Below are 10,943 nucleotides of genomic sequence, written 5' to 3'. Positions count from 1 at the left end.
TGTGAGCTCAGTGATACGTATATTTTTTCACTTCGGGGAGGGTTGATATTATAATGTGTGGATTGCGAAGTAGGGAAATTTTGTCGTTTTTGTAACTTAACTTTGGCTATCTCGCTGTCTTTATATCTTGAACAAAAAAAATTGTTTGAAAATAAAATGAATGTTTAGTTGGAGGGCGTTTTTAGCTGTACTGTAATGGTTTAATTGCCTTTGTAAAAGCCAATTACGCCGAAGCCGGCGTGGAGTAATTCTAAAAAAGGTCCGATTGGCATAGCCCGTCTGATTTGAACAAAGCCCACAACTTTCTATCGAAGCCACTGTATAAACTAAAGCCACATCCGAAGATGAGAATAATTTAAAAAATAAAACAGCCATATATGGTCAGACCATCGCATAATTAATATCACACAAACCTTGAGAGAGAAACTGCACGGTCATATGGTCATATAGAGTTTCCAAATTAAGTATTATTTATGTCAGTATACCATTTTGCAATGACGTTATACCGGGTACCTCACTGTGCGGTCACTTTTAATGAATATTCAGTTATTAAGCTGCTTTAAAGAGCGTGTTTACAGCACCAGAGAGCCGATGAGCATAGCAATGACTATTCAAATTTACCCATTTGAATATTATTCATTCACACCAACAATCAATCAGCCTTGAGACGAGTCTGTACACACATGATGTACTTATTTGGAAACTCAGTGAGTATTGTATGTTCAATATGTAAACAACACTATATAAAGCACATGTGTATGGATCAAGGAGAGTGTGATACGGAACAACGTCGATATTACATAATTGCTCCACGCTTATACTTTTCTAGTGATTGAGTCAGAAAGCTGTACACAACACGGAGCTAAGGTTGATGTGTTTGTTTTATGTTTGTCCCTTCGTCTTGTGAGAGCCTCGGCCGATGGCACTCCCAGCCAGTCAGAAAGCTGTACACAACACGGAGCTAAGGTTGATGTGTTTGTTTTATGTTTGTCCCTTCGTCTTGTGAGAGCCTCGGCCGATGGCACTCCCAGCCAGGGCCGGATCACCGGCACCACCCTGCAATTCCGCCCCGTAGTCCACCCCCCCCCCCCCCCCCCCCCACCCCCGAGCTGACCCGTGATGTAGACGCCTATCTCGGTAAACCGTACGCCGAGCCACCCAAAGATTTAAATAATTAATTTTTAAAAAGCCATATATGGTCAGACCAAAATCGCACAAACCTTTTCAGGAAAATCATCTATGGCCAGTCTCAAATTAAGCAGTAATGTCAACATTAATTCACAATGACGTACTGTAACCAGGGACCTCGCTTTGTGGCAACTTTTAATGAATATTCAGTTATTATAAGCTGTTTACAGAGAGCCGATGGGGCGGAGCCATTACGTAATAAATTTGCTATTTGAATATTCATTCACCATAATCCGACTCGAGACGAGTCTATGTACTTATTAGGAGCACCCCGTGGCAGCATAGGCGACTCGCATTCACTATAAATAAACACAAAATTATGTGACTGGACAAAGGTACATAAGGTTCATGTTGATATCTCCATGCTTTACTTCTGTGATTGTGTCTCGAAGCTTTGTGCAGCATGGAGCTTTGGTTGATTTGTTTTTTATGCTTGTCCCTTCGTCTTGTGACAGCCTCAGCCGATGACCCTCCCGTAGTGACGACCAGCCAGGGCCGGATCACCGGCACCACCCTGCAATTCCGTCCCGTGGTACACCCCGAACTGGCCCGGGATGTAGATGCCTACCTCGGTATACCGTACGCCGAGCCACCCGTCGGTCCGCTACGCTTCAAAGCCCCCGTAGCAAAGTCATGGAGTGGCGAGCTGAAGGCCACGAAGCTCGGAAATCAGTGTCCACAACCAGTAATGCCACTGGTGAAGAACTTGACACTCACTGGTCCTTTTGACGAAGACTGCCTTTTTCTTGACGTTTTTGTTCCTCAGTCACTGGTAAGGAATTAAATGAAACATTGTTTTTTTAATTTGCGCTAAGATAAGACTAAGTAACTCATAGAAAACAAGAGTTTGTTGTTATTGTTGTTGGTTTATTTTTATTTTTTATTATTCCCTTTGAATATTATTCCGCTCCCTCGGCATGTGTTCTAACTTAATGAAAGAAAATCCTCCGAAAATCCTGTTTTTTATTGTTGATGTTTTATTTTTTATTTACTAGGTTGTACTTTCTTTATAAAAGAATAACTCGTATTGTTACCTTTTCAAAATTGACCAGGGCCATGGCGAGTAAACCATGAAAGTAAACCATGTATTGGAACTCGAAGGTAAAGCTGGATTTATTCCTGCTTCAATATTTGTATCTGTTCACAATCATTGTTATTTCGCTGAATAATTTAACGACGGCCACTACAGGACAATGTGCATAGCATGTTTCCTTTGAAGTCTAGTTGATGTTTGTTGAGTCGTGATTTGTAAACAGTGAACTCGTATACAACATGATCGATGCTCTAAAGTCTAAACTCATTATAATAACTCATGGCATATAGTGCTGCAATAATATAACGTTCAAGTACAGTAGGCCTACAATACTGGTGTTTTTTTACAAAGTTATTTATGTTGTGTTTCCGTACAATTCATGGTCATGCCGGTTCAATACACAAAGTGCACTGTGCACTTTCTCATATAGACTTGTGTACAAGTCGTTCGATGTTCAAGGAATTGAGCGAGTCTACGTATTGCTGCTCCGTTTGATGACTACCGATTACATCGGATCCTTTCGAGTAGCGATCTACTCCTGGGGTTTGGAAACTATCTTCCTGCCGACCACTGTCCTGACTGAAGCAGCAGTCTCGCGTGAACCAGCGACTCTCGCGAGAACAGAGTTCATGTGGAACCCTGGAGATTCTGTCCCCGCAAGGCGAACTGTGTACAAACTTCTTCTGATAGCGCTCTTTTGAATCCTCCTCAAGTCTATGTTAGTCTCCAATTATGTGAGACAGACTCTCCGGCGGACATATTTTATAGTCTTATTTTATAGGCAAATATTGATGCTTACTTTTTTATATTCATAGCCTGCCAATGCAGCCGTTTTGGTCTACATCCATGGCGGCGGCTATCATGTGGGGGCGGGCGTCATGGGAGAACCTTTCTACCCGACTGCAACTGCTTGTGTTGGTGACGTCATCGTTGTCACAATCAACTATCGACTGGGGGCTCTTGGATTTCTGTCTTCCGGTTAGTTACCCCCCCCCCCCTCACAAGGGCTTAAAACTTCACGATCTCAACGCCCCTATTTCTTACCTCTTCTTTGCATGTCTCTTAATGTAAAAGAGTGAAAGTCCGCCATACTACCACTCTTGCTATAGAATCATATGGCGGACAACTCTTTTTGGAGTGAAAGACGGGTACTTTCAACTCGATTTGTACATAATTATTGTCTTTCACTCTCAAAAGAGCGAAACTTACACCACTCGGACAAGAGTTTTACATGAAGAGAGTAGGCCAATCCTTGGCCGCAGTATTGGATTTAAATCACAAAGAATGGATAAATATTGACGAGGGTAAAATTTTACAATATTATCAAAGCACAAAATCTTAATAGGTCATAATCTGTTTCTCTTTCAGCTGATGACGTAATTCCCGGTAACTTTGGATTGTTGGATCAGAGGCGCGCTTTCGAATGGGTCCGAGATAACATACACGGTAACTTCCATTATACATGTATTTGAAACTCTTAAACCACCAAAACCCTTCCAAACCATACTGAGTGCTGTGTTCAGTTATGTTTATGGTTTAAAGGCAGTGGACACTATTGGTAGTTACTCAAAATAATTATTGGCATAAAACCTTTCTTTGTGACGAGTAATGGGGAGAGGTTGATGGTATAAACCATTGTGAGAAACGGCTCCCTCTGCAGTGCCATAGTTTTCGAGAAAGAAGTAATAATCCACGAATTTGATTTCGAGACCTCAAGTTTAGAACTCATTGAGGTCTCGAAATCAACCATCTAAACGCACACAACTTCGTGTTGCGAGGTTTTTTTTTCTTTCTTTATTATCTCGCAACTTCGATGACCGATTGAGCTCAAATTTTCACAGGTTTGTTATTTTATGCATATGTTTAGATACACCAACTGTGAAGATTAGTCTTTGATAATTACCAATAGTGTCCACTGTCTTTAACTCGGGACTGAACTAAAACTGAGTATGCTTTATGGGATGCCATCATATCAGAGTCAAACAATTTGGGTGACGAGTTGCCATATTATATTTTGTTACAGTAACACAGGATGTTTACCAAATAATTTTGGGGTTGATGAACCAAACAAAAACAAATGCCATAACAGGCTACTGATAGTTGGCTACTGCTCAACATTGCATATTGGTTATGATTAAATTATATTTAAATTCTATTTAACTCATTTTATTTGAACCCTTCTTCGCAATTCCTGTCCAGCCTTTGGCGGTGATCCCAAGCGAGTTGCTATCTACGGACAGAGTGCCGGCTCTGGGGCCGTGAGTCTTCACATGATCTCACCGGGGAGTGCTGGGCTCTTTCGCGGCGCTATAATGGAGGTAAAACTCGGCCCTCAAAACCCAACATGACTGACTAATAGAACGTATACTGTACATATTTTTGTTTGAAGATTGCTTGATCTTTTTGCTGCCTTTGTTTAAATTACCAAAGAGAGATTAGGGTTAGAAATTCAAGTATTCAACAAAGAGATCAAGTTTTTGCAGCTTTTTTAAATTACTCAAGAGAGATATAAGGTTAGAAACAAATTCAAGTATTCAACACGGAGGATCAAATTGTGCTGCTTTAAAAAAATACTCCAGGCAGTGATATGATTAGAAACCGTAAATTCAAGTATTCAACACAGAGGTTCATTCCAAGTAGACGTGTGGACAAGTCGTTAAATGTCTGTCGCGGTGATAGCGTTCCACTCTCCCCGCGATTCCCGCGATTCTACTACTGCTGTCACGACTACGGTCCCATTTAAGAAGTCGGCAACCAGCAGTTCGCGCGAGAGCAGTGATTTCGCCATAGCACCGCCACAACTCGACTATCTCACCGCGTGGGACCATTAACGACTTGTCCAGAAGTCTAAGGTTCAAGTTGTTGCTGCTTTTTTTAATTACTCAAGAGATATAGAAACAAAATAATTCAAGTATTCAACACAGAGGATCAATTTTTTTTTTGTACCCCGAACAGAGTGGTGATTCTACTGCATCCTGGTCACAAATGTCTCCCAAAGTCGGTCGAAAACTTGCCTATGCCATGGGAAAAGAAGTCGGCTGCAACAGTGAAACTTCGGGGGAGCTACTTGAGTGTCTCCAGAAGGTGGAAGGTACCGATGTCTTCGTTGAAAACCAGCAGGTAGGAATTGATTTAGTTCTTAACACCGTCGTTTATTTTTTTCATTAATTACTTAAATAATAAAATGTGAATAATCATTTTTTGTTTTTCTGACTAAATTATCATTACCATTATTATTGTTATAATGGTGCGTTTTCTTTATTTAATAGCCGTTTCATGTTTTAATTTGTTCATGTTTTTATTTTACTATTATTATAAAGTATTTAAAAGATTTCGGGGAGAGGGGTTATAAGTGGTTTTGTTCTGTCTCTCGATTCGTTGTGACCTGTTATGCTCTTTCAGAATTCGATCCGGTCCTGTCTCCCCCCCCCCCCCTCCCCCCCCCCCCTGAGACTACTACTTTTTGGCTTAATAATAGTGGATTGTTAATTAACTTCACTTCATCTGGGGTGAACACTTTATTGGTCTCAACGTTTCGACTAGCTTGCCCTAGTCATCTTTAAGTAAAAGTTTCTTTCTCCTACTGTATATCCCAGCTTCTTCAATCTATTGGCGAGGGAGAAATGGTGTTCTTCGCACCGACCGTAGACGGAGACTTTCTTCCTTCCAAATCAGAAGAACTTCTTGAAAAGGGCGCCATCAACAATGCCGTCACCATCATCGGGGCAAATGGTGATGAGGGAATGATGATGACGATGATGCTGTTCCCAAACAACACAGCAGACGACGATGAGCCGTTCCTGGACAGTGCCGCATTCGATGCGTCTGTACCCATGTGTTCCATGATGATGAGTCCAGAGCCAATCGTCACCAAACTTTTCAAGATGGCGTACACTGACGCCAAGTGCGCTGTGGGACCTGAATGCAATCATCTAGACGCCCTCTCGCAGGTCTGTGGGGACCTCATGTTCGTGTGCCCGGGTGAGAAGAGCGCCAGGGCGTTCACCAAGGCGGGACGTAAAGTGTACCGTTACCACATGACCCACGTCCCGACTACAACCTTACTCGGCCCGAAGTGGACCAAAAGCAACCACGGTGACGAGATGTCATTCATCTTCGGCTCTCCTCTCATGGGTTTTGAATCCTATGTATTCAATGAGGACGAGGTCCGTATGTCCATCAAGACCATCACGTACTGGGCCAATTTGGCAAAGACTGGGTAAGCTCACTAATGTTCTTTTACTTTTTTTTTCTTGGGGGACAGGGGGATCGGTTAAGAACTTATGTATAAAAAAATAGCTACACTTGCTTTTTACTCCAAATACAATTAAAACAAATTTTCACAAAGGGATGTGTGTCCATCTCTACCGTGGATGTGGCCGATGATTCCCCGTCCATGTTTGTTCTCGAACTGCCTCTAGCTACCGGGCAACTTCGATAGATGGTAAGACACGCTGATGCTTTTGCGTTGCGCGTACACGTGAACACGTTTCCATAATTTGACTTCAATGATAGCATGCAGCCAATGCAAGGGGTTCAAACAAATCAAAATTTCAACAAATCTGAAAACGTTCACCGTTTGCTCTTTACCATTTGCTCATTTCCCCAGAAACCCAAACCTTTCTTCATTGGACGCTGAGCTGACAGACGAAGAGAAAAAGACAGAATGGCCACTGTTCACCGTTGAGGGACTCGAATATAAAGAATTGACCCCAGAGATGCTAAATGGGCGTGGCATCAAGGCTCAAGAGTGCCGCTATGTAAACGAGTTCATCCCTGAACTTATTAAATCTCTGGGTAAGTCTGTAATATCGGCGTGACTAGACTTGCGCCAGTTCTTTTATTGCTCTACTTATATTATGTTCAGTAATGAGGGACTGTGTGCGACTCTTAAGGTGCAGCAGACACACTGGGTAAAAATTGAAGTTTTAATTGATCTGAGCATGAGTAATCTTTTTTTATGAGATCAATATACATGGCGCACCTAGCGTCTCTAGATTTGTTTTATGAACGCTTTATTGAGGGGTTGTGTGGTTGATGAGAATTTTATCCAAGTCACTTTGTTTCACCTTTCCAAGCACACTTAATCTAGATTGTACCCGTATGATATATACATGTGTTATATACAGTTTTACTTTATATTGTTGTTCGTTTTTGCTTCCCCCCCCCCCTTTCAATATTCCTGGTCAGCCTGACCCAGTCTTGGGTCACGCCTCCGGAACACGGAACTCAGGTCAATTCTAACACGTTTCAGTGTTAAAACTTTTTAACAGTTTGTGAGAAATCATGATTCCAAATAATATTTTTCCTGTTTTTACTTATTTTAGAGGAAGCACGGAAGGGCGAAGCAGCGGGCGACGTAGCTAACAAATGGACCCAAGATGGCGACCCCTCCAGTGAGACCTGCACGGACGATAAGTGCCCTGGGGAATAAGATGCCCTTTTATAAGATGGTGTCGTTCTTATACGTGAAAAATGAATGTAATTTTATACTTTGTAGAAATTAAGAAATACAAATCTCTTTAGAAAAAATGGAAGATGTACGTGAGATGTGAGAGGGAAATACAAGAGTGGACTGCACCTGGACGGAAGAGTCTTTCTCGAAAGCTAAAAAATAAACCTTTAAAGAAAAGGTTTTGAAACCATTTGGAATTTGTATCTTAAAGATGCCCACATTAGCGTACGGTTCCATTATGTATTCCAGTTGGGTTTTCATGCCAAAATGGATTTCATCGGCCAACTTTGTCAATTTGGAAGTGCTGATTTCAAAAAATTAAGTACCATTTGTTTTTTATGGCGTCTTCAGCCGCCATTTTTAATTTCAAAGTGGTTGCCATTTTTCATTATATTTTTAAGAGTAAAAAAATGGCGGCACTACCCATGTTTATGATAACTTACACAAGTCTGACCAAATAGGATTGTTTTTAACTTGTAGTAACAGTTCAATAAAGTCTTTCATTTTCGAACTTCGTTGTCACTAATTTGCAGTGAATTTATTTTTGTTCTCGAGGCTACATCAAAATTAGGGGCCGGGACACGTGTTATGGAAAAATCAATATTACTTCCCCTTGCTAACCATCGCTTATGGTAAACAAAAATCTTAAAGCCAGTGGACACTTTCGGTAAACAGTATCCAAGGCCCACACTTCGTGTATCACAACTTATAAAATAACAAACCTGTGAAAATTAAGGCTCAATCAGTCATCGGAGTCGGGAGAAAATAACGGGAAAACCCAGCCTTGTTTCCGCACGTTTCGCCGTGTCATGACATGTGTTTACTATAAATCCGTAATTCTCGATGTCGAGAATTGATAATTGTTTTAATGTTTTCTCAAAAAGTAAAGCATTTCATGGAATAATATTTCAAGAGAAGTCTCTTTCCATTACCTTCTGTAAAACCTGTGATCTTTTATTTTATTTTTTGTTCCGAAAGTGTATAATGGCTTTAATAACAATAACAATAACAATATTAATTTTGTTTTTTTTACCCATACACCGATGTGTGTTAGCACTGTATACTCAGTACTTTCCCGAGTCCTGTGAAAAAATATCACAGGCATGTTACTCGGGTGGGATTCGAACCCACGACCCTTGCAATTCTAGAGCAGTGTCTTACCAACTAGACTACTAGAGTATGACTGACTAGAGTATACAGTGCTAACACACATCGGTGTATGGGTAAAAAACCAAAATTAATATTCTTTATCCCCGATGCAAATTTAACATCTATTATATCGTTGCGGTACCCGCTGCCAAAACATAGGATTCGAACTGCCTCTAGCTGCCGGGCAACCTCGGTAGTCTAGTTGGTAAGACACTGCTCTAGAATTGCAAGGGTCGTGGGTTCGAATCCCACCCGAGTAACATGCCTGTGATATTTTTTCACAGGACTCGGGAAAGTACTGAGTATACAGTGCTAACACACATCGGTGTATGGGTAAAAAAAAAAAAAATTAATATTCTTTATCCCCGATGCAAATTTAACATCTATTATAAACAATAACAATATTCCCATGGCGCGTGTGTACAATCAGTGTTTTTGTCGATTAAAATTAGCTGAACGATTCAGTGCAACGCTACGACAGCAGAAGTTGCCATAATTGTTGAGGTATTGACTGCTTGTAGACCCAGGTATCAAACCTTTAAGTTTTCAAATCTTGAAGCGAAGGGAGATGCGCGTGTGGAGTTTTGACCATTAAACAGCCAATAAAGGATGATCTCAAATATATAGATATTACAGTTTTCTAACAGCTGCTGTCCATCCAGGAAACATACAAAATATAACGAGTCTCTTACCTCACGTTAAACATGGTAAAAATGGGGTTTTCTCCAGAACGCTCCAAGCCAAATTTCTGAAAAACGTGGGGTCAAACAAGCCCGCGCGACAAAGGAATCGTGACGTCAGTGGCGGCTATTTGGTGTGGGAATGCCAAAGCTGGAGAACTGTGTTCAAAACCAATAGGGGATAATCGTCACTGGCGTCCATGGTCATTATAATATATAAGCCGTTTTTGACTCTCGGCTGAGAAGCCGCGCGGCCGGTTGCATTTTTTACTCGAGTTATTTATTACTAAATGCAAATTTTTGAGAGTAAAATGGTTATTAACCGGTATCTGCGATGTCTATTTGGCCATACAAAGGTAATAGTTGACATAATGAGTTTATCCTTTATTGGCTCGTTAATGATGGTAAGGATGACGGAGCTTCGTTTCTCAAGAAAACCACCTCTGCGTTCAAACGAAAATGCCGGGCTGTATTTGACCTATATATGGACATGAAAAAAACATATACAAGTTTTAGCTCAATCGGTCATCTGAGACAATGAGACAATAGTGAAACAATGGGTTTTGCATTCAAGAGATCAAAACCAATAATTGCAAGTTTTTCAAAGTGTACAAAGTAATGAACAAATATGTGGACATTGTACATTTTTAACATTACCATTTTTATTCACACCCTTTTTGTAAAAAATAAATGTAATATTTACTGAAGACTTATTATAATTTATGTTAAATTTACTGAAGACTTGAAAAATAATATTGTTTATATCAACACACTACAAGATCGGGGGGGGGAACAATCAATTATGTGACTAAAGCCCGTATCTCCAACCGAAAACAACAACCAAGCCTTCACAATGCTACATCGAAAATAGTGGGCGGGGACACAAAGGTCGTGTTATGAAAAAAAAATCAATATTCCTCCAATTGCTATCTTTCGCTTATGGTGAAAAATATTAATCTTGATTATTGGCTTAACGATTCAGTGCAGCGCTACGAAAGCGAAAAGCCGCCATAATTGTTGAGGTATTGGCTGCTTGTAGGGCCAGGTATCAAACCTTTAAGTTTTGAAAGCTTCTGTTAATCGAGAATCATAACTTGAGGTGCCCGATTTGCAACACAGAGAGCTCGGTTATATTCTGATCATGGTCTCGGTATTGGGTTTAGTGATCGTGGTTTGTTTCCTTCAAGCGAAGGGAGATGCGTGTGGCGTTTTGACCATTAATGATGGTAAGGATGACGGAGCTTCGCTTCTCAAGAAAACCATCTCTGCGTTCAATCAAAAATGCCGGGCAGGTAAGGACATTGTTTATTTATCGTTTTAAAATTTTGTTAATTGGTTTTAGTATTGCATCACCAAAGAATAGGCATAGGCGACTATAACAACCTTTAAAACACCCGATGATGTCATGGTGATGTGTTTAAACAAACTGTCGAATCCG

General features: G+C 40.7%; 1 protein-coding gene across 1 annotated transcript; it reads left to right on the top strand.

Annotated features, from left to right (window-relative positions):
• The first annotated feature begins 1,109 nt into the window (after nucleotides 1-1,109).
• Nucleotides 1,110-8,180, top strand: LOC117295986 (acetylcholinesterase-like). The gene is made up of 8 exons (XM_033778815.1): nucleotides 1,110-1,960; nucleotides 3,037-3,199; nucleotides 3,590-3,667; nucleotides 4,421-4,539; nucleotides 5,177-5,341; nucleotides 5,818-6,440; nucleotides 6,831-7,018; nucleotides 7,549-8,180. Exons 1-8 carry the CDS (start codon nucleotides 1,592-1,594, stop codon nucleotides 7,653-7,655), a joined length of 1,812 nt encoding a protein of 603 aa, XP_033634706.1. The 5' UTR covers nucleotides 1,110-1,591; the 3' UTR covers nucleotides 7,656-8,180.
• The last annotated feature ends 2,763 nt before the right edge of the window (nucleotides 8,181-10,943 follow it).

The sequence above is a fragment of the Asterias rubens genome, chromosome 10, assembly GCF_902459465.1.
Source record: "Asterias rubens chromosome 10, eAstRub1.3, whole genome shotgun sequence".
Lineage (NCBI taxonomy): Eukaryota > Metazoa > Echinodermata > Asteroidea > Forcipulatida > Asteriidae > Asterias > Asterias rubens.
Note: the sequence above shows the minus strand (reverse complement) of the source record. Positions and strands in the feature narration are given on the sequence as shown.

Excerpts from the sequence above, each read along its gene's own strand:
- LOC117295986 (XM_033778815.1), top strand. The coding sequence starts at position 1,592 with ATGGAGCTTTGGTTGATTTGTTTTTTATGCTTGTCCCTTCGTCTTGTG. Across the intron at positions 6,441-6,830 it reads GCCAATTTGGCAAAGACTGG|AAACCCAAACCTTTCTTCAT; the intron begins GTAAGCTCACTA and ends TCATTTCCCCAG. Across the intron at positions 7,019-7,548 it reads TGAACTTATTAAATCTCTGG|AGGAAGCACGGAAGGGCGAA; the intron begins GTAAGTCTGTAA and ends TACTTATTTTAG.